At 39.1% G+C, this 25,429-nt stretch overlaps 1 protein-coding gene across 1 annotated transcript; it reads right to left on the bottom strand.

The window, feature by feature from the left end:
* Positions 1 to 23,453: 23,453 nt before the first annotated feature.
* Positions 23,454 to 24,881, bottom strand: LOC131693088 (uncharacterized). The gene is made up of 2 exons (XM_058980625.1): positions 23,719 to 24,881; positions 23,454 to 23,645 (listed from the first exon to the last, which is right to left on the bottom strand). The coding sequence occupies exons 1-2, from the start codon at positions 24,722 to 24,724 to the stop codon at positions 23,635 to 23,637; spliced, it is 1,017 nt and encodes a 338-aa protein (XP_058836608.1). The 5' UTR covers positions 24,725 to 24,881; the 3' UTR covers positions 23,454 to 23,634.
* Between the last annotated feature and the right edge of the window lie 548 nt (positions 24,882 to 25,429).

The following is a 25,429-nucleotide window of genomic DNA, read 5'->3' as shown; positions in this document are numbered from 1 at the left end:
AATTAAGCTAGTTTTTTCGAGTAACGAATCAAAACAAATTGCACAAGTAAAGCATATGTTAATTTTTTTAATACTTTCTATTATTGATATCGCAACAAAGAATAATTGTAAAAATAGTGTGAGAATCGTAAAATCGACAGTGAAAATATTCAAACTTTTGGTTCTGGCTACACAATCTTCGAGTAAGGTTGATATTTTTTCGGAACATTTAGTTAGCTCATTTTTTTTAAAGTGACACACCGAATGACTTCATTAAATTAAATATAGTTGAAGATAAAGAATTTGTTTTTTGGCATTAAGTTGGAAGGTAGCAAAATAGAAGAGGTATTATTTCGTTCTAGTTAATCGAAATCAATCATAAGCATAATCGCAGCAGAAACGAGAAAGAATGTTAGTCCGATACTGGTTTTTACTAGAAATAGTATATACTACTGCTCACTCCACAAGTGTTACGAAAAGAGGAATATTTTTAGTAAGGAGAAGAATTTGAAATTGTGCTGGATACGCACGCGATTTAAGATTTTAAGAGTTTCCCCAACACTCCGGCTACCAGGAGACTATGTAGGTGCCTAAAATACGTTTTAGGAATATCGTAACGATGAATAGCGAGAAAAAGTCTAGAAACATTTCTGAATCAAGCATTACATTTTTACAGAACACAAACTAGCAAAAGAAAAAGCACCAAATATGCAAAAAATGAAAGATGGAAAAAAAAAAACTAAAAAACTATCGATTGTTTTCGCGACTAGAATATGAAATAATTTTGAGCGGCCCAAAATAAAAGTAAACTGTACTGAAAATCTTACTTTGTATGACGGAATTACTGGCAATTTCAAGCAGGTTTATCACGAATAGATAAGACGAATGGTAGTAATTAATTCACTAATTTAGAACAAAAATTGAAAAATCTGGAAAATACTGAAAAAAAATTAATTGCTATTTGGCGGCATGGTAGCAGGAATCCAGTGGATAAATTCTTAACTTCTGCTACCGAATACCATCGGTCTCTGCTGTGTTTTTCTGGAGCAACATAATAGTAATATTAACCTACAGGTGGACTCCATCAAGAATTCGAAGCAAGAAATCGTGAGCTGATTCATATAAAGACAAAATCAACTACGATGTGACGAATCCGCATCAAAATTATAGCAAACAAAACTTTTGGGCTTTAAATTTCGATTCATTCGGTATGTTGATTTTGGTGATTACCCTCGTAGAGTTAAAACAAAATCTTCCAACGAATTTTTAAGATACTTGATGTTTTCAGTAAAGTTCTTGATAACAGTTTTGCAAACGACATGCCTAAAAATCGGAAAACTCGATGGAATAAGAATTTTCAGAATCAAAATGAGCATTGAGTAATAAACCGACAACAATGTTCACCTTTTTTCGGAACATTGTTAAATCAAAAGGTAATTGGCTTCACATACCATTTGTAAAATTTGAGCTTTTTCCCGAAACTCTATTTCACTCACAAGAGTTTTCAAGTTTGTATGTGAAAATATATGAAAAACTGGCAATAGAAACAATAATTTCAGTACAAAATGTCAGTATCATCTTGTACATCCCAAAATCTGCAGATATATAGCTTATGCAAGGATCAACATTGCCGAAGACTGCATATTGATCTGATTTTGCAGTAAAAAAATATTTTCATATAAAGTTATGAGTTGCCTCTCTTTCTCGCACATGCTTAGAATAGGAAATTTCAAAAAAATGGTTGGTCTTCAAAGTTAAATAACTTTTTAGGGGAACCTCCAATCAATATGCGATCTTCAACAAAGTTGTTCGTTTTAAAATAAGCTAAGCGACTGTAAGTTTTGAGGTATGCAGAGTTACTGTGAAATTAATGTGATTTGATTGGAATTTAAGTGTATTTCCGAGTTTCCATATATATTACTATATAAATTTAAAATCTCTTGTGGGTGAACTAGAACTTTCAGAAAAAGCTCATATTTTGCATATGATTACCATTACCAATTACCATTCGAATTGGTGTTCCGAAAAAAAAGTCAAAATTGTTGCCGGTCTATTAGAGTAACCTTGCAATTTTAGATTAAATCAAAAAATAATTAACCTTATTTTGCATTACAACGAATCGAAAAAGCGATACGTCGCAATGCAGAATAAGGCTGAACATATTTAGCAGCACTGTTGCCAAAAAATAATGCGTGTTTCAGAACTTCTTAAACAATTTTCTACGAAAAGTTTCCAGTGATTTAATGGTATTGATAAGACAAACCTGTTTTCAGAGAAAAGCTTTTCCTGTTATCAAATTTGTTTGTTTTGTCAGATTTCACACTTGTGAAAAAAGATTATTTTATGGGAAAGTTATCAACGCTATATTTTTTTATTTCTGGCATCGTAACAATAATACTGAATTTGAGAAAAATAAAAGGGGAAGGGGAAAATAGAAGACAAAAAGGTCTAGTAAAAATTCAGCATTCGTAGTAATCAAAAGAAGAAGAAAACATAGCGAACAGGAAAAAACGAGGAAGAAACAGAAAAGGAAAAGAAAACGACCAGCAAAAAGAAAAATAGTACAATGTTTCGAATACAGTGGTAAATCTAGTAGATAGGGAAGAAAATAAGCAACTAAAAACAAGGCAATCGATTTTCCAACTATCCTTTTTTATCGGTTCATCAAACCGACAAAAAGTCATTACCGCACATTTCAACTTGTTGATGAAGCAAGAACATCAGCCTACAAACGGATCGCTACGCACTTGAAGATGAGTACAATCCTATATCGAATGAGCCGCTACATAGATGTTTGCGTCATCAGCATAAACGAACCTGCATCGGAAACCCAGCGAAACTGTAACGTCGTTATGTTATATGACAAACATCAGTGAGCCTAAGTTGCTTCCCTGCGGGACACTGAACGTGCTAGTACACCGAAAAACAATACGTCGTGATAATTTACTGAGCATGAATTTAATCATGTTGACCTAGTTTGATGTTCTCCCGCGTTTTAACGCGAACTATTAGCTTAGATTTATTAGCTGGTTATGTTGGTTCAGCCATCTCTGAGAAATTTTTATGAAATTAAATTACACACACATACATTCGGATACACCTATACACACATACACCCACAGATAAATTTTCTGATCTCGAAGAAATGAATTCAATTGTATATGAATCTCGGCCTAATATATGGCGTGGCGTTTGCATAATGTGAAGGGTACTGGCAGATTTAACATGTGGTAATCTGGCCTTTGGTCGACAATGACTGGGCAGTGCGTAAGCCTCTTGTACCTGAAGGCATAAAATAGACCCCACTTGCGGTCCTTAGCTTCCTGCCCAGTAACTCCTAGCCCTGGCCTCCTCGTGGCGTCGACTGGGATACGAGTAACCTTAGTGAAGATCGGGTAACCAACCCCGGTGGGAACTTTAGTCGTATGCTGGCAGGGAAGGGGGGTTACCCTTCTTCGGAAAGTGTAAACATGTCCTGGTGTCCAGGTGGGACCTTAAGCAGTCCTGGCACGACGGCCCACCGGCGAGACAGGTGGTTGGCGTAGGCCCTATAAGCCGCCCCTTAAAAAAATCACATAACGAACAATACAGAAGAGAATACGACCCAGAACAATCGGCAACGACCCAGGCGACGAATAAAGGATCACGATTGGAAACTCGGAACATGGAACTGCAGATCGATCGGCTTCGCAGGATGTGACCGGATAATCTACGACGAGCTACACCCCCGCAACTTCGATATCGTGGCGCTGCAGGAACTTTGCTGGACGGGACAGAAGGTGTGGACCTTCTACCAGAGCTGTGGTACAACCAACGAGCTGGGAACCGGCTTCATAGTGCTGGGCAAGATGCGCCAACGTGTGATCGGGTGGCAGCCGATCAACGCAAGGATGTGCAAGTTGAGGATCAAAGGTCGTTTCTTCAACTACAGCATCATCAACGTGCACTGCCCACACAAAGGGAGACCCGACGACGAGAAAGAAGCGTTCTACATGCAGCTGGAGCAGACATACGACGGTTGCCCTCTGCGAGACGTGAAAATTGTCATCGGCGACATGAGCGCACAGGTAGGAAGGGAGGCAATGTACAGACCGGTGATCGGGCCTAACAGCCTGCATCCCGTATCAAATGACAACGGCCAACGATGTGTGAACTTCGCAGCCTCCCGTGGAATGGTAATCCGAAGCACCTTCTTCCCTCGCAAAGATATCCACAAAGTCACCTGGAGATCACCGGACCAAGTAACAAAAAATCAAATCGACCACGTTCTAATCGACGGTAGATTCTTCTCGGACATCACAAACGTCCGCACTTATCGCAGTGCGAATATAGATTCGGACCACCACCTGATTGCAGTATGCTTACGCTCAAAACTTTCGACAGTGCATAGCTCTCGTCGAAGCCGAACGCCGCGGCTAAACATCGAGCGGCTACAAGATGGCAGAGTGGCTCAAGAATACGCGCAGCAGCTGGAAGTGGCACTACCAACGGAAGAGCAGCTAGGCGCAGTTGCCCTTGAAGATGGCTGGAGAGATATCCGATCCGCCATAGGTAGCACCGCAGCCACTGCACTAGGTACGGTAGGCCCGGACCGAAGAAGCGACTGGTACGACGGCGAATGCGAGCAGTTAGTCGAAGAGAAGAATGCATGGGCGAGAATGCTGCAACACCGCACGAGGGCGAACGAGGCGCGATATAAACAGGCACGGAACAGGCAGAACTCGGTTTTCCGGACCAAAAAGCACCAGCAGGAAGATCGAGATCGCGAAGCGATGGAGCAGCTGTACTGCGCTAAAGACACACGGAAATTCTACGAGAAGTTGAACCGCTCGCGCAGGGGCCACGTACCACAGGCCGACATGTGCAGAGATACAAACGGGAATCTTCTCACGAACCAGTGTGAGGTGATCCAGAGGTGGCGGCAGCACTACGAAGAACACCTGAACGGCGATGCAGCAGACGACGAGGATGGCACGGTAACGCACCTGGGAGCACGCGCGGAAGACATTACACTACCGGCTCCGGATCTCCAAGAAATCCAGGAGGAGATCAGCCGGCTCAAAAATAATAAAGCCGCTGGGGTTGACCAAATACCAAGCGAGCTACTAAAACACGGTGGCGAGCCACTGGCTAAAGCGCTGCACTGGGTGATTACCAAGATTTGGTAACAAGCTGGATTGCTGTAATTACCGGGATTTGGGCGACAAGCTGGATTGCTGTAATTACCGAGCAATCATCCTGCTGAACGCCGCCTACAAGGTACTCTCCCAAATACTATGCCGTCGACTATCACCAATTGCAAAAGAGTTCGTGGGGCAGTACCAGGCGGGTTTCATGAGCGAACGATCTACCACGGACCAGGTGTTCGCTCTTCGTCAAGTACTGCAGAAATGCCGCGAGTACAATGTGCCCACACATCATTTGTTCATCGACTTCAAAGCCGCATACGACACTATCGATCGAGATCAGCTATGGCAGATTATGCACGAGTACGGATTCCCGGACAAACTGACGCGATTAGTGAAGGCGACGATGGATCGGGTGATGTGCGTAGTACGTGTCTCAGGGACGCTCTCGAGTCCCTTCGAATCACGCAGATGGTGATGGTCTCTCGTGTCTGTTATTCAACATCGCGCTGGAAGGTGTAATAAGAAGAGCAGGGATCGACACGAGTGGTACGATTTTCACAAAGTCCGTTCAGCTACTTGGCTTCGCCGATGACGTTGATATTATTGCACGAAACTTTGAGAAGATGGAGGAAGCCTACATCAGACTGAAAAGAGAAGCCAAGCGCGTCGGACTTGCCATCAACACGTCGAAGACAAAGTACATGATAGGAAGAGGTTCACGAGAAGAGAATGAGAACCGCCCGCTTCGAGTTTGCATCGGTGGCGACGAAATCGAGGTGGTTGAAGAGTTCGTGTACTTGGGCTCACTGGTGACCACCGACAATGATACCAGCAGAGAGATTCGTAGACGCATCGTGGCAGGAAAACGTGCTTACTTTGGCTTCCGCAAGACACTCCGGTCGAACAGAGTTCGCCGTCGTACGAAGTTGACCATCTACAAGACGCTGATTAGACCGGTAGTTCTCTACGGGCACGAGACCTGGACCATGCTCGTGGAGGACCAACGCGCACTTGGTGTCTTCGAACGGAAAGTGCTGCGTACCATCTACGGTGGAGTGCAGATGGAAGACGGCACATGGAGACGGCGAATGAACCATGAGTTGCATCAGCTGTTGGGGGAGCCGCCCATCTGTCATACCGCGAAAATCGGACGACTACGGTGGGCCGGGCACGTAGCCAGAATGTCGAACAATAGCCCGGTGAAAACGGTTCTCAATTGCAATCCGACCGGTACAAGAAGACGTGGCGCGCAGCGAGCACGATGGATCGACCAGGTGGAAGACGATTTGCGGACCCTTCGCAGACTGCGTGGCTGACGACGCGCGGCCATGGACCGAGTGGAATGGAGGAATCTTTTGTATACGGCACAAGCCACTTCGGCCTTAATCTGGTAATAAAAAAAAATAAATAATCTGGCCTTCGTAATTGCATGGCGTTGTTTGAGGATGATGAGTACAATAACCATGGATGTACGATGAAGTATGGCGGTTTTACCATCCACCATTTGCACGTTGTTTTAACCAGAAAAAATATGATGGATAGTATGGTTTTAATATGTTCAAACTGCACTTGTTGACATCGCGCAAACTAAGTCAATAGTTGCTATTTCAGAGGACTATCAGTAAAGTCTCACACATTTTAATTTTTACACTTCAGATAAAATATAGAAACAATGATTTGTTGTTGATTTTGACCGTTGTTTGTTTATATTACCATTAAATTTTAAGTATTTTTTTCAGAATCCCAAAGCTAAAGAATGTACTATCTACCAAAAATGATGTGATGTACAACATTCCTGATGTGATGAAACTGGGCAGAGTCGACATACATCTTCGGAAAAAGCCATATATTCTCTTCCAATGAACATTCCACATCGCCGAATATTACCACCATTGAAATCAATTGGGGTAATGCTGATTCTACGCGTATAAAACGCCTTGAGGTTTACTAATATTGCATCCTCGCTGCAGGAATCGAAATAACGGCCCCTTGTAATATTTTTCCTTTATGTTCGATTTTAGCCAGGTAGAACTTTTTGTTATACAATTTAATGGACACCCGTTTATTACGACCAGTTCGAGAAGACGTAGAAAATGATCTAAATACTATATTTTAAATAACAATAATGATCTTCTTACTTACATTTTGTTACTGATGATCCTAACTGTTTTTTACTGTAGCGTGTCTAGGTTTAATCAAATACAAATTAGGGTAAGGTGGGGCAAATCCGACCTAGTAAATGGTTTTGGCTGTAAGATGCTCATTTTACATCTGATCGAGTCGTTTTATATACCAAATTAAAGGTTAGACTAGGTAACTTTCTGTGTATAGCATTTTATTCGTATCTTGAGAAAATTTACAAATTCAAGCGTTTTACGAAAATGTTCATTTTTGCTGTTTTCAAAAATGGTGGGGTAAACCCGACCGCCTATGTTTTTGGTTGATTTAGTACAGATACTACCCAAATTTTATGGTTTTTCAATGATAAATCAATGAATGTTATGTTATTGAATTGGAACATACAGAAAAAGGAATTCAATGGCAATCTTGGAATGTAAAAAACAAGAGCAGTTGCACGTATAAGTTATTCCATTTGCATCGGAGCAATTGCTCGACGAATACTATATTCGTCACGTTTTTTGTCTTTCGTTTGTAATTATGAACCATTGCGTAAAAAAATGATAAATAATAACAATAAAAATATATTTCAATTTGATAAATAAATATTTTCTTAGCAAAAAAGCGGTCGGATTTACCCCACTATTAGGAGGTCGGATTTGCCCTACTGCGTCATTTTTCATTACGATGCAAATAAAAAAAAATATGAAAAAAGTTGGAATAAGTTCATCTATGCCCTTTGTAGGACTTTAATCGAAGAATTTAAATCCACTTACATTTTTTATGCAATCACTTTAACAATCAGAAATATGCTGCAGTCAATGATGCACAAAAATCAAATCAAAAGTTGTAAAAACACACGTATTGTCGTTTGAGTATCTCAATGTAGACTAACAAAATGTTGTCAAGCCACCATTAAGATTATTTTCGATGCTCTACACAATAATATTGATATTAGTTCGCGTAGTGCTTGCGACTTTTGATAACAGCGGGGGGTCGGGTTTACCCACCGGTCAGATTTACCCCACCTTACCCTATATTTGAATTTGGTTTAATCTCAGTCGAGGTCTTTGGATGATGACCTGCCTTGACTGAAGACCGTTTTCGTATGGCACGTTTTAGATAAACTCCTATTTAATAGTTTTCACGACGCCACCTGCGTTACGGTTTGGTACGGTCAAGCTAGTGACAGAGTTTCGTCTGGCGTGTTCTTGATGCCACATCATTGGCGTTAGAATGCTCATCTGTGCTCTGGTATATAATATATTTTTCGCTTCAAATGGTAAGGTATACGCGTCAGTAGATTTACTTCGACATCTCCAATGCAATTCCTGGAATTACTCCAAATATACACAAATCCGTTAGCGGGTGAACAGAATACAAACTTCAGAACAATTTTATAAAATCCTGGCAATTGGGGTGTTTTCACAGAAGAACAATTGTTTAAATGCAAACATATTTGTATTTGCAGCTAAGCCAAAAATATAAACATAGTTGCATCCTTATGTACAAGTTCGATTTAATACCGGATGCCAAAAATTAGAGTAAAGTATTAATTTTGGCTCGATTAGAGAGGAAGTTTCAATTCTGTCCCTTTATTGTACCACAATTATAGTCGATGATGGCGTCATCATAGTAGCGTAGCGCGCTAGGTACACAAATCTGTCGTGCCGTACTTGGGAAGCGCTACCTTTAGTGTGCAAATGCATGGTAATTTGATTGACATAATATCAAAAATCCATGAGTTTATCCATTGGAATCTGTTCTTAGAAGCATTTCTGAGCAATATGTACAAAAATTTCGAAAATTTATGGTCTAATGGCTGAATTATAAATATTTAAAGCCTAATCGCTTTTCGTTACATATCGTTTTTGTTGAATATGCAAAGTGCACCCTACGTAGTTCTACGTAAAAAAATATTTTGGGGAGTGTTCTCGGCAAATATATTCGCGAAAGCAATCTCCACACGTTTGCCAAAGACGTTAGCTTATTTCTGCTACAAAAAAATAATTGAAAAATCTCACTTCTAGGAGGACTAATTACTAAAATGGCAGGCTTGATATTTTTGATAAGTATTCCGTGAACACTGTTGACGTAAATTCAGCCGATGCAACGTTAGTAACCAATCACTTTTTGAAGCACTATATTTTTCAATAAAAAAGCCATTTTTAGAAATTACACGCAATACGCCAATGATGTAATATAGAAAGAGGTCAATTATAAAAATTCAAGATATTTTTACGAAACATACCGAACACGTCAGGTTGATATCTACAAAAATATTTTAATGAATTTTGTTGGTAAGAGCCTGCTCTACAACTTTGCTGAAGGCATAATTTCAATATATGCACTTACAAGAAAACTGATAAATTTTAGGTAGAATAATCATAAATATTCCGAAATCACATTAAAGTGCTTATAATGTGCACAAATTCTTCCGACGACGTCATTGGCCCAAATTAAACGATTTAGGAGATCACACGTTTTGACAAAAAAAAACCACTGAGCGAACTAGTCGTTGAGTGGAAAAAGCATCATTTTGTCGAACAGCTTCCAGATACAGGACAGTATCGCTATCGGCCGATACGAGTTGTGATCGGAGACTGGTTTTCCTAGTTTTCAATGGCGACTACAACCACTTATCTCCAATCGTGAGAGACAATATTTTCTGCAAGCATCTTATTAAATAAATTGAATTGGCGTCTTTTAGCAGAGTCGGGTAGATTTTTCAACAAGTTGCGCTTATTTCTGTTTGGCGGAAAGATAGTTATTCCCAAAATCGTGAATTTAGTGCCATGTATTCTGGAACAATCACTATTTTATCTTAAGAAAACGAAACCCCGCACAAAAATGAAGCGTTTGATCATACAATTTTAATACGGGTGATGCTTTCTAGTATGGTAGTTTCAATGTTATATTAGTAATATTTCATTTTGTTATGAACTTTAAATGGCAAATGTACGAATTATCGCCAGGTGCCCCAAAATATGGTAGTGGTTCAAAAATTCGTTCGTTGTTGCCCTATTAATCAAAACTCATCATTCTTGCTCGTGAAATAGTTCACAAAATGGCGAAATATTACTCATGGAAACGAGAACTGGATCGTGATTCCTAGTATAATAGTCACGTCTGACCATGCGTGCCCGTAAAATAGTTCACAAAATTATAAAATATAATTAATGGATTCGTGAATAGGTTGACGGTTCCTAGTACATGATTCACGTTCTATCTTGAGTGCTTGTGATATTTAGAAGAACATTTCATACAAATCTGCACATGATCATGACATTTTTATGTGAATTATTCCACAAAATTTGGATTTTTTCATGAAGTATGGCCGTGTTGGCCGGGAAAAATATTTGTCCAAAATAAGATTTTTCTGTCTCTCTAAATAAAGAATCTGATAAGTTTACGAGTACAAGAAAAAATCCAACAACATTTGGTATTAATAAAACTCCGAGTCTGAAACAAACTATTCGACAGTAAGCATTTTCTGAAGTTGGTAAGTTAAATTTTGACATTGTTTTGGATTGAATAAAATAACGATTTACTAAAGACCTTCTAGTTCCTAAATAAAATTTGATGGTCTGAAATAAAAAATGTTTTCAGCATTGTAAAGCATTTCTTGAAACATACCTTGAAATCGAAAAAAAATCGCTTACGTTCTTCGAAGTTATCTGAATTAAGACAATTCAAAATAGTGGACGTTTCGACAAACTTCTCTACTATTTAAAATTGCTCAGATTTTAATGATGACTTTTTAGTGATTGTACTGACAGGCTGTTGCTCATTTATATGCTATATTGCCAACTGATTGACTCCATATTTAATACAAAGGTCGAGTACAACACATATATTTACTAAAATTATTGTTTCAGATACCATATCGACGAGCTTTGAAAATTCGAGAAACGACTCTCAGAGAGCCGGATTGATCTTCAGAAAGATTCAATTTGGTTGTTGAGTGAAACGTAGAGTTCAGAATAACCGCAAAAATCTAGCTAAACTAAAAAATCTGGCAAAATGTAAGCCTTTTCAATTATGAAACATCTGAAATATTCTAGGTAAATCTGGAACATTCGTAACGCACAATGAGCACCAAAAAGACATCATAAGATACCGCAAATCAGTCATACTTTTATAATCCAATTCATATTGTCACGTTACTCCGACGATCACGATAAGACGAAGAGAGACTACGAATATCATGAACATGATCAATGAGATCAAGTATAAAATATCTCGATAGCGTGTATAATATACACGCTATCGCGATATTTTATACTTGATCTCATTGATCATGTTCTGTATATAAGTTACGAAAATCGTGACTAAATTTTACTCTTCGTGACTAAAATATTTTAAATCTTTACAAAAATCCTGAAACCATAAACACATCACTCTACTTTTATTCGAGAGTTGTCCTACTGGAACTGTAGAGCTAGGTTCTCGGAAGGGCTCCCCGTCAGAATCACACCCTGCAATTGCCGACGAGACAGCTAATGGCGCCCACTAAAACTCTTTTTTAGGCCAATTGCAGCGGGCCGTGATTCTGAATGTGATATTCATTGTACGGTTCAGGTATGTGCGAGCGTAGGGACTTCGCGATCGCGTGTATCATCGCGGAAGGCTTGAGCATTTGTACGTTAACGTGTTCGATCGCGTGTGCTAACGTGCATTCTAGAATTCTAGAATGATCGCGCGCGGACCGTGGATCTGATGCTTAATTTTTAGTGTACGGTTCAAATTCTAAAAGAAAGTGGGTTCTTCCATATCACTAGAGTTCCCAGTCATGTATTGTCCAGTGGATATGAGAGCTTTATTTTTAATTAATTCAATTGAAGGCATGGACCTACACTTCTGGAATCGAGGATAGAGACTTCCGGATGTGACCGATTCATGATCGCGCGCGTGCGGGGGCTGTAGGTTCACGCTTGAGACCGCGTTAGAATGTTTATAAGTGCTGAGACGTTCATATTATCACCGGGATGTTATCATGTTTGCAAAAACGCGAGTGTATGTTGAGTGGATTATCGCGAAGGTCTTAAGCATTTGTATGTTTGTTTGTCGCGTGTATGTGAATTCGTGTGCATGAATTCGATTTTTATGTCACCATGGAACATGTATTTTAGTGAATATGAGAATCATCTTTTTGATTGGTCCACCTGAAGGTATTGGGCTTATGCTATTAGGGCCGAGAATGGGGATTTTCAAAAGAAACCTATTTATGATCGCGCGAACACAGGCATTTGGAGATTCACTATTGAGACCGCGTATGTGAATTTATAAGTGCTAAACCATTCACTTAGTCACCGGGGTGTTATCCTGCTTGCGAGATCGTGGGTGTGGTTGTGCGTGGATGATTGCGAAGAACTCGAGCGTTTGTATGTTGACATTTTTGTCGCGTGTGCTAGTGTGTATGTATCCTTGCGTTTATACAATATTTTTATAAGCATGTGGTCATTCGCTTGTTCGCGTGCTCTTCAATAATTATTACAATCGCGCGCGGACGTCTCGTCTAGCTTTTATTTCTATTGGTCCAACTGAAGGCATGAGTTTGGGCTGGTAGGATCAAGGGGAGTTTGAATATTGTTGTGATCGCAGGCGTTCGCATTTCTAACCAGGTTTGTGCTATTGCGAAGGCCACGATTGTACGTTTGGAATGAGATATAGTGAGTGTATATGAGGGAATAAGCAACATGTGTTAATGAGTGTTAGCATAGATCTAATTTAAAATATTGCAATCGGAGTAGGGTGCCTCCAGGGAGAACTTGGCCCTAAACCCACATTATATATTATTTGACCATGGCAGTGGATAATAAGGGTCGCCAAGTTAAGTACTAAAATTGATTACAATGTAGCTTAACTAAAAAGAAAATAATCGTATCCCAAGTTTCTGTGATATAATCACTGTAATACTGCTTTGGTGGAAAATCCCCCGGACCACATCAAGGTATAGTATCATGCCGAGGGCATAAACACAAACCACTCTACTTGTATATCACGGTACATGAATAGAAATTATGAAAATCGTGACTAAGATCCTGAAATCATGAAAACTACCAAGCCAGAACAATCAAATAGGAAGCTTGTGACTAAAGTATCACGATTAATTGAGCATAAATTACGAAAATCCTGACTAAGCTGTTGAAATCCTGAACATAAATCGCGTTACACTGCCAGAAAAATCCGACAGTAGTCTTATGAATCAAATAGCAGGGTAACGAGATAAGAATTTACGAAAATCGTAACAAAGCTCCTGAAATCATAAACATCGTTTAAATGGCGGTTTTTTTAGTTGCTATGATTTATACATTTGGGAATACACCGCCAAATTATGAACATGAATCATAACAAAAATTAAACATGTCAAGAAACAACTACAGCAACTTAGCTAAACATGGGGATGTAACGCTTTTTATATTTTAAGCGCTTCATAAATACGAGATTTATTATCCATAATTTCAGTAACTTCTTGCAGATTTTCGTAAATCGTTGGTTCACGAAACCGTCATTTTTTATATGAATTTATGAAACGATTTTTTCCGTGACGAAACGAAAATATCACATGGATATTAGGAGATTTTTGAAAACGAACGATGAAAATAGTTAACTTTTTTTTGAATAATTAACGGGATTAGATCAGATACAAGCACTACAATATATCCTTATAAAACAAACGAAACCCGAATTTTAACTTTTCATCCTAACTATATCGAATATGCGAGCGAAAATTGTATGATTCTTTACAACCGTTATTATTTATACCTTATGTAAACACACCATTGTACCATTCCAACAATTATATAATTGACAATATTTTCCTATAATAATGCTGTCGAAATACGGCTCCATCTTGGCGAATCCTTTTCATGATAACGAACGGAAGTTTTCTCAACATACAGCGCTAAGTAGACAGCGGGAAGAAAAACGCTTCTTGAGACACACTCAACATTAATTTTTAATGCATACCACTCATTCAGACTCATCGGAATTGCAGGCGATAATCTTGCGAAATGAATTTTTAAGACGTTCGTAAAGAATTCTTCATTAGCTAGTTAGTATGCTGGGTGCGGTTTAAATATTTCCTGCGAATAATGAGTTTCGCTGCTATTCTTAACCGTTGGTTGTACCCTCTGAATTGAGCTCAGGCCGCCCGGTTAAAACAAATGTGTCAAATTGGGCATTAGGAGAAACAGTTTAACGAAACATCTTATATTTTATCGTTCCGCTGTTAGGGGATAAAAAAAAATTTCAGTTCTTCCAACACCTCACAACCTATCAGCTTCTACAATGAAAAGCACATCCCTCAACTGGAACTAGGTTGATCGAGGACACCCACACTCTGCAGCATTAATTTGCAATGAAGGCGATAAGGGGCCAACAGAGATGCACTTGACTCGCATTAATAATATTCTTCTTCGCTGCATGCGAAAGCAGGTCCAGGAATCTAATGTACTTCCTGGTACGATAAAAAAAACTCGCCATCCTAGAAAAGACTTTTTGCCATTATAGGTACCTACTGCCATTTAGTCAGATATAGAATAAAAAGCAGTCGCAAAAACCAGCCTCCGCACAAGGCCACGGAATTCATTCCGAACTGCGCCAGGGAATCTACCGTCGCCGGTTGGCTGCACGCTGAGAAAACTAATTGACCCGACCCGGATAACCGGGACTGAATAAACTTGAAACTATGTATATTCTTTGTTCAATCTTAGCGGTGCCTCTACCGGTGCAGCTTTGTTGCGCCGGCTGGATTTATTCAATTTAAAGTTAATATTTCACCACTGAAATGCCACAAATGCCTGATTCAAAGGCAGAAAGCAGCGTCCAGAATGTAACAATTTCGCTGATTGTTTCCTTGTTCGCAGACACAATTACATTCCGCCTGATGCTGAACATGCAAGAAACAGATAATGTTTGCATAATAGCTGATCTAATGAATGCTTAAGTGACTATTAACCAGTCATGATAAATCGATTCACAGATGCAGCTAGTTAGAGACCACTTTCGTTACGGCAATGATGATGGTTCTCACACAGTTACAAGCACATAGAGCCATGATCCTACTCGGACTGATTTTTTTTTCGCTCGAACAGTCAACGAGTGCGGACGCCTCTCCAAGCGCTCCGAAATTAATTTATTAATTAATATTTTTTACCTACGTAAACAAACATCGCGCGCGTGCCTCGTAAGTTACAGTGCTATTGAACTTCAAGTAATAGTAAAATAATGCAGTGCGGTGTAATAACTTGTAACATAAAAGACGACCGCTTCCTCTGGAAGTGTGAATTTTGCAGCAGATCGTACCATGCTGCCTGTGTAGGTGTGCAGCGTAATCAGGAAAATTTTATCCGGGCATTTATGGTGCCTGTGTGTGCGGACTGCCAGCACATTATTAGGACAGAGGTCGACACACGCAAAATGATCTATCTACAAGATCAGCTGCTAAAATGATAAAGTCGCATACGGACACACAACATCGAACCACAGCTGACCTAAAGAGCCACAGTCTTGAATTGTTCGGTAGTATCGAACAATTACTTAACGACGTAAAGCAGTCAATGCAAGTCGTCCATAAAAAGAACGAAAACATATGCAGTAAACTAGGTCAGCATTTTCATTCTTGTGACAATTTGTTACAAAATTAGATCGACACCTTCAGCAAATCGACCAAAACAATATCGGACAATATGAATCATAAAATTGACGAACGGCTATCACACCTCGAGAACGAACTGCTTTCCACTGAATGTTCTGAGCCGTACCCTCTCGCCAATTCCGACCTATTGGAGGAATTGAAGGAAGAAGTGAAAGCTATTTCCATTGCAATCTCCAACATGACAATACCAGAAAATGGCATGAATCAATCAAAATCCCTGGCTGAAGAATTAGCGGAAAAATCACACGCTATAGTAATCCAACAGAAAATAGATCATACGTCTCCAGGCTGGCGATTTTTGGGCGATAAATGGCAATGGAAGCAGGATTGGAAATAAAATATGACGCCAAACAACGCATTCGACGACTTCAGGAGAAAGCTGCTGATAAGGCAAGACGTAATCGAAAACGTCGTAAGCAGTCAAGTCAACGTGACAACGATCGCGCTAACAATCATCATCAGTACGACAGTGGTAAGACGTCAGACAAATTACTACTTGCCACGGCGAAAAAACAATTTTCCGTTCCTCCCACAACCACCGAACATCCGATTGCAGGTCATGCAATACCAGCAGTAAAACCAAATTTCAAAAACTTTAAAAAAGGCGGCACCATCAACCCGTACCGTTCAGCTAACGAAAACATTCAACCCAAACAAATGAAAGTGACACCTACCAGCGGCGAAAATAGTTTAAACACATTGGCAACCACATCTCAACATTCGAACACAGACAGCCAATTTGAACTGGACCCCTTGCGCCCTCCAATCGTACGCCTCACGTCACAATCAACGAATGGCGACGGTCGCTTTTTAAAGGCCAGACTTCGCGAACCAAAAATAATGAACATTGTACGCCTATACCTGGCATATATGAAGGACCAACAACCATCTATTTGCGTGGAAGGAATGACGCCGACCAGCATCAAAATGACGCTCGCATCCGAAGGACTACCGACCACTCCTGACCATCTACTGCGCATTTTCATCGAAGTCTATCAGAAATATGGTCTAAACCCATCTCTTTGTAATAAAAAGTCTGGAGAAGGAGTCATTATAGCCATAAACGCAGACTTTCCTTCAGAAGAAATAGAAACCATGAAACATTTAGAATTTGAACATATATGGGCAAAAGCAATAATATCAGGAGAAGTGCACATATTCTCCTCTGTGTACTTTCCACCTGAAAATGCTCACAAAAAATCATTTGAACTATTTTTTCAAACTGTAGAATCTATCATGTCAAACATGGAACCTGAAGTAAAACTGCATATTTATGGCGTAACGCCAACTTCATCGTAGACATTGAAAACGAATCTATCTTACTCCCAGTCGTAGGCGAAAATGAAACACTTCAATACTTCTTTGACAAAATATCTGAATTTGGCCTGCACCAAATGAACCACGTAAAAAATAGACAAAATTCATATTTAGACCTCTTATTCACGAACTGCACTGAAGACTTCTGTGTTAATGCATCTTTAACTCCATTATGGAAAAATGAAGTGTTTCACACAGCAATCGAATATTCAATTTTCTTTCATCAAAACTCTTCCCCGAACGACTTGGAGTATGAGGAAGTGCCGGAATACCATAAAACTGACTTCGAAGAAGTCAAACGTAGACTATGTAGAATAAATTGGCAAACTGTATTGAGTATAGAAGGAAATGTCAACGAAGCAGTGACTAAATTCTATTTAATTGTAACTGTTTCCGCACATCAACGTCTGTAGAGCTGTCGGATTTTTATGTCTAGGAAAACTGTTCGGTGCACGGTGCAGTAAGAACTCGCGATCACTTAGATAAATTCTGTGGGTTTATTCAATAACTAGGCTCTTAGTATAAACCCAAACTGTTCAATATAAAACGTAGCACTGTTCTGTATGTAATTCATTTCCTTCTATATTATGACTTGTAGTTTGATAAGGTTTGTTACAAGTTGATACTGATCAACTATGAATAATGACTTGATACTAACTCCGTTCTGGTAGCAGTTTGAACTATATATAGGTTGCTACAACTATTAGATGAACACAACTGTTTTGTTCAGGAAGTAAGAATCTTCTAGAAAACTGCCTGCAGTATAAGTGGTGAACGCAACAAACTGTTCCGTAACGCCTAAGCTCGTTGGTTCATTATGCGATACCTAACTGTCCTGTACTACAGTGAAGTCTCACTACCTCGTATGAATCCAATTCCAAGACTGGCGCAAACAGTAACGAATTTAATCTCTTGAACAGTACCAGTAGAAAGAAGAAGAAGAAGAACTCATAGCGGTCAGCAGCATGTATGGTTCAAACAACATCTGAAAAATTTAAAAAATGGAAAGGCACATAAAATTTACAAGAAAGAACATAGCATTACAAATCGGCTAAACTATCTGGATATTTGCTCCCAACTCGACATAGCCATTAACACTGCACATGAAGAATATAATCGTAAAATCGAGACTGAAATCAAGACCTGTCCAAAGAAATTGAAGAAATCAATTACGTGAAAACTAAATTGAAAAGTAGTAACTTTCCATCCCAAATGCATTTTGATGGACATGTAGGAAATAACAATACATACTGAAATTTGCAATTTATTTGGAAAATTCTTTCAAAAAGTCTATACTTCATATTCCGAAACAGACCGCGACCGCGACTACTTTTCATTTATACCTGAATTTTCAAATGACATTTCCGTCCACGAACTATCTGAACACGAAATTACCACTGCACCAAAAAACAGACGCATCAAAAGGACCTGGACCGGACGGAATAGCACCAATATTTAAAAAAAAAATCTAGCAGAAGAATTAACTCTACCATTACTACATATTTTCAACATGTCACTGAAAAATGGAACATTCCCAGAAATATGGAAATCATCCTTTTTAGTGCCAATTTTTAAATCAACTGCTAAATCGGACATCCGAAACCATCGTGGGATTGCCATTATATCATGCATTCCAAAATTATTCGAAAAACTAGTAAATGACAAAATATTTCAGCAAATCAAAAATCAAATAACAAGTAAGCAGCATGGCTTTTATAAAGGCCGCTCAACAACATCAAACCTTTTAGAATTTGTAACATTTACTGTAAATGCAATGGACAATGGCAACCATATGGAAACACTCTACACAGACTTTAGTAAAGCATTCGACCGTATTGACATACCTTTATTACTCTTCAAACTGCAAAAATATGGCATAGAAAATAAACTATTGAAATGGCTCGAATCATATTTAACGAAACGTCAACAAACAGTTCGCTTTCAGAATATACTCTCGGGACCAATTTCTGTCACCTTTGGCGTACCCCAGGGTTCCCACTTAGGCCCTCTTCTTTTTATTTTGTACGTAAATGACATTACCTTTATACTCAAACATCTTAAAGTGCTTATATATGCAGATGACGTGAAACTGTTCATGGAAATAAGAAATGTCAAAGACACTGAAATATTCCAAAACGAAATAAATATATTCCATACGTGGTGTAGCAAAAGTCTACTCCAACTTAATGTAAAGAAATGCAACTCAATAACCTTCAGCAGAAAAAATTCAAATGCTCCCATAGACATACACTTAGGCAACCAACTTGTAGAAAAATGCAAAATTGTACGAGATTTAGGCGTAATCTTAGACTCCAAGCTCACATTTGTTGAACATTATAATACAATAATAAATAAAGCAAATAGTATGCTGGGCTTTATTAAACGTTTCACCTACAATTTTGAAGACCCTTACACAATAAAATCATTATAAAATACATATGTCAGGCCAATTTTGGAATATTGCAGCATGGTATGGAACCCATACACTGTCCTGTACGAAAAACGCATCGAATCAGTCCAAAAACAATTTATTTTGTACGCGCTTCGTAAACTAAACTGGACGACACTTCCTCTTCTATCGTATAAAGCACGTTGCATGCTCATTAATTAAATTAAATTAAATTAAACACTCAAAGAACGCCGCGAATTTGCCATGCTTTGCTTTATCAACGACATTATTTCTCAACTCTCTTTTTCCATTCAAATAAAATTTTATGTACCTAGCCGACAACTAAGAACTCGTAATTTATTCCAAGAACAATCTTTTAGGACAAACTATGCTAAAAATAGCCCCATCAATAGAATGATGCGTCATTATAATGAAAATTGTGTAATAATTGACCTTTGCATGTCTAGAAAACAAATCAAATCTGAACTAAACCGTAGAAATAAGGTATAGTATTGTAATATTTCTTTAGTTCCACGACAATAATTGAACTTTCAGTACATGGTAGCCATGATGAATATAAGTTTTTTCTTTATTCCATAGAGTACATTTTATATATAGACTGGTGGACTCAAGCTGCTAACAGATGTAGCCCTCTGGTTATGATTGCGCTGATTAAACCTACATTATAGGGTGATATTATTACACGCTCCTTTCTTTTTTTTTAAATGATAAGCTTAAGGCTAAGGGCACTTATATAAACGTCAAAGAGATAACACCAGTAACAATTCACGTGGTCCATTCACCATACATTTGTGGGGGTTTTACAATACGACCACTTCGAGTACGAGATCCCATCGATTGCTGGAGGTATTGACCCTCATTGTCAATAATATGCTCATTTTCTGCATCTGTATTAAATCCATCTGAAGCTGTATCATAACATGATGAGTTTGAACCAGATTCCTGCATTCCCATCAATGGTGATACTGGTTCGATATTAACGTCTCGACAATTTTCATTAACTTGAATCTTTTCATCTGGATTGGCCTGCTCAGCGTTAGCAGAGTTGTCAGTATTAGTAGCTCCCAATAAACCGTCTTCTAGTAGCAAGTCACTTGTGTTAGTGACATTATTGTTAGTTTGTGATATGAACCGGCGGTTTCTTCGAAAATGATTGTTGAAGTTATCGACGATAATGTACGACCTTTCATTTACCTTTCTAACAACTTTTCCGTATTGCCATTCTTTTCCGTTTTTTGTAAACATAACTCTTTCTCCCTCATTTAGGACTGACAAAGGCTTTGCATGTCGGTCGTAGTATTTCTTCTGGATGATTCGTTTTTTCTCAATACGATCTTTCACTAAACTTTCATCGAGCATACGACAATGCAGCATTTGTGTATCTACAGGGAGCTTAGTTTTTAACAAACGACCAAAGAAAAGTTGTGCGGGTGACACCTTCAAACTGGCAACAGGAGTATTGTTGTACTCCAACAGTCGATACTGAAACATTGATAGCTCTCCTACTTCCAGACAACGCTTCAGTAGATTTTTCGCGATAGCCACACCTTTTTCAGCCAACCCATTACTTTGAGGGTATCTGGGACTCGAGAAGATGAAACGGAAGTTAAATTCGTCTGCATATTTATCACACTGCTCGGAGTTAAACGGAACATTATCACATCTGATTTCAGTAGGGTAACCATATCGACAGAAGATGTTGTCAAGAGCTTTTATTACTTGGCTAGCAGACTTATCCTTCAACATTTCCGCACATAGTAGACCAGAATAAGCATCAATCAAGGCGAGAAAATTGAATCCACCATATTCAAAAATATCCACCGAAACTTTATGGAAAGGATACTCAGGCTTACTATCTTGCATCAGAGGCTCTTTCTGATTGTTTCGCCTGAAATTCTCACACGTAAGTCAGTCTTTGATTGTTTCGATTATATCCTGCGTCATACCCGGCCAATAAACATGAATTCGAGCACGTGCAAGCGTTTTCTCTATTCCCATATGCGGAGCATGTAACCACTTGCACATCGTACGTTGCAGTTCTGTCGGAATTACTAAACGATGATCTTTAAAAAGAAGGTCTTGCTCGAAGTGAAGTTCATCCTTTACTTTGTGAAATCGCTGCGACAAATCATCTAGTTTATGATATGAGGGCCAACCTTCCTGAACATATTTACAAACCCGGTTATATCGCTCATCATTCCGAAGTGCTTCAACACAAAGTTTGTAATTTTCTTCCGACATGCAAACTCGTTTTGAAACGGTGTGGATCAATCCAGTCAAATTCAAGTTATCACCGACAGGATCGTTTAGAGGAGCTCTAGAGAGGCAATCCGCGACTAACATGTCTTTTCCAGGGGTGTATACAATTGACAATCCAGGATACTTTAACAGAAACATGAACATACGCTGCAAACGAGCGGTAACACTGTCTATATCACGATTTATCAGAGTAGCAAGCGGTTTATGGTCAGATTGTACCTCGAAGTCACGTCCATAGAGAAAATAGTGGAATCGTTCACAAGCGAACACAATAGCTAAAAGCTCCTTCTCTATCTGTGCCCACTTTGCTTCACTTTTGGTTAAACAACGGGACGCATAAGCTACGGGTTTTCCGTTTTGTAATAAGACGCTTCCAATTCCATCTTTGGAACTGTCCGTTTGCACCACTACTGGTTTCGCAGGATCATAGATTGATAGCACTGGGAATGTTGAAATAACTTGCAACAAGATTCTGAGCTCCTCATCATGAGCAGCGGTCCACTGCCAGACCGCATCCTTTCGTGTTATCTCACGCATAAGAGCTGTTTTGCCTGACAAGTTGGGTATGAACTTTGCCAAATACTTGAACAGTCCTAGTAACCTCATTACCTCGGTTTTATTGGTAGGTGTTTGGAGTTCAGTTATTGCTCGAATGTGCTTATTATCTGGACGAATAGTACCATTTGAAATAATATGCCCCATTAACCTAATCTCTGAACATCGATATTGAATTTTGCTGTCGTTGAACCGAATATTAAACTTCATTGCTCTTTCCAAAACGCATCGTAGGGTTTTATCGTGTTCTTCGTTGTCCTTGCCCGAAATTGTAAGGTCATCAAAATAGACTTCAACCCCAGGTATGTCTCCAAATATTTGCACCATTTTTTTTTTTTGAAACATTTCAGGCGCACTGTTTATGCCAAATGGCACTCTATTCCATCTATATCGACCGAAAGGAGTCATGAAAGTTGTTAGGTCCGAGCTCTGACGGTCTAGCTCCATTTGCCAAAACCCATTTCTCAGGTCAAGTACAGTAAACACTTTCTTATTTGACAACGTGCTCATAATATCGTCAATCTTTGGGATTAAAAAATGTTCTCTTTTAATACACTTATTAAGTGGCTTAGGGTCCAAACAAATCCTTAACGAACCATTAGGCTTTTCGACAATTTGGATGTTATTAACCCAATCTGTAGGATAATCGACAGGTGTTATAATTCCGTGAGCAACCATTTCATTCAGTTGATCTCTCAATCTATACTGCAAACTCAAAGGAATTCTTTTTTTGTAATGCAACGACGGGATTGAACCTTCTTTTAACACTATTGAACACATTCCGGGACACTTTCCAAGACCTTCGAAGATATTACTGTACATATCAAGAAATGTTGTGACATCCGACGGCAAATCCCTCTCTGCATACACTGAATAGGTTCGCTTAAGCAGTCCAAGGGAAACACAGGACTCTAATCCCAAGAGAGGCTCAAAGTTATCATCAACCACCAAAAATGTAATCAAACTCTTTTCATCATTATCCTTATCTACGCAAATGAGGGACACCTGACCGTGCACTTTTATTTCATTAGAACTGTAGTCCAAAATACGATACCGCTTAAACAGCGACAATCCAATATTTAATTTTTTAATAAGGTTCAACGGTACACAGTTTATATCAGATCCAGTGTCAAGCTTAAATGTAACAGGGCAGTTCTTGATCAAAAAGGTTTTCATCCATCTCACACGGTCTACCACTTGATCATTCAGACTTCCTCTGCAATGATAAATATTTGATAACTCTATTGAACCAGCACTGTCACCATGTCCTATGTTTGACAATGTTTTACCTGAGTCACGCCAGTCAATTGATCTGACTGACTTCACTGCACTCCTCTTCATATCATTCGTCTTCTGCGGTCTCCCCTTGGTAGTATCAGCTGTTCCTCCTTTGCAAAATTTTTGGAAATGGCCGATTCGGCCACATTTATTGCACCTGATGTTAACCGCCGGACAGTGACGGAAATGCTGAGTACTGAAAGCTTGACCACAATTATAACAACTACGTTTCACTACTGTTACCTCTGGAACTCCGGTTTCCATAGTTTCTTCAACCACCGCCTTGACTTCGGCATTAAAACACTTTCTGTCTAACAATTGTTTATTGGCAGCAGCGGCTTCGAACACCTTGCAAGATTCAACCACCTTGGTCAACGGATCATCCTTTCCATCCAGTAATTTCAATTGCAATTTCTTATCTTGCACTCCAATTATGATCCGGTCGCGCAACAATCTATCTGCATAAGATGTATGACAGTTCGCGCATTGAAATTCGCAAAACTGCAATTGGGTTCGTAGCTCCGTTTCAAAATTACCAAATGATTGTTTCTCCTTCTGGATAATCATGTTAAATTTAAATGCTTCCATTGCGACATTTTTTCTTGGCATACAGTAATCATCGAAGGCTTTGATGACGTCAGCCAACGTTCGTCCTCTACCAGCAGGGACTGCATCTCCAACAACAGCAGCGTCTCTTTCATCACCGGCAACATCAACATCATCTCCCACAGCACCAGCGTCATCACCAGCAGCACCGGCTGCACCACCAGCAGCAGCTCCACCAGCAGCAGCTCCACCGAACATTCCATCAAAACTTCCATCATTCGGGAATAGCGTATTAAATATTTCAACTCCCCGTTGTCCGATCAACCACAGAAATGTGGCAATTTTGCTCTGTTCCGAGTCACCATCCTTTTTGTTAGCGATCATGTAAATCAAAAACGTCTGCTTCCACTTTGGCCATTCAGCTGCCAAGTTAACACAGTCCAGCGGGTTTGGTAAACGCGACTCCATCATTGCAGTTATCTTTATCCGGCCGAATTAGAATTTGTTCACTGTCTTCGACGACGACACGCTGCACCGGAGACGATACTTTCGAATTCCAATGGTTGGGAAAGAAATCCCACTTCTGACACCATGTAATATTTCTTTAGTTCCACGACAATAATTGAACTTTCAGTACATGGTAGCCATGATGAATATAAGTTTTTTCTTTATTCCATAGAGTACATTTTATATATAGACTGGTGGACTCAAGCTGCTAACAGATGTAGCCCTCTGGTTATGATTGCGCTGATTAAACCTACATTATAGGGTGATATTATTACAAGTATAGTATTGACAGAAATTTAATGTTTTGGAGTTTTTTCGGCTGTCATCAAACCGTGCTTGACGTTGTCGAATTAGTGACACAGCTCTAGTTCTAGGTGATTTAACCGAAAGCTGAAGAACGACTGTCATTTCGTCGAAAAGGTCAAATGAAAATTTTGTGATCACTTTTTCACAGAAGCATTTATGTGAGGAAAAATTCTTAGCGATCCCGGTAGTACTTATTAAAAATTATGTTTTAAATTTAATTTGAAATATAAGAGCAGTGAATCTCCCATAAGTTATTGCAAATGGCGAAATGTGTGCACAGTTTTTCTTCAATTCAGAATATATCGTTTTGAGTGAATGGGTTCACACATTACAACTAAAACCCTCTTGGTTGGGCTACTGAAT

The sequence above is a fragment of the Topomyia yanbarensis genome, chromosome 3, assembly GCF_030247195.1.
Source record: "Topomyia yanbarensis strain Yona2022 chromosome 3, ASM3024719v1, whole genome shotgun sequence".
Classification (NCBI taxonomy): Eukaryota; Metazoa; Arthropoda; class Insecta; order Diptera; family Culicidae; genus Topomyia; species Topomyia yanbarensis.
Note: the sequence above shows the minus strand (reverse complement) of the source record. Positions and strands in the feature narration are given on the sequence as shown.

Coding starts and splice junctions, on each gene's coding strand:
- LOC131693088 (XM_058980625.1), bottom strand. CDS start 24,724: ATGATGGAGTCGCGTTTACCAAACCCGCTGGACTGTGTTAACTTGGCA.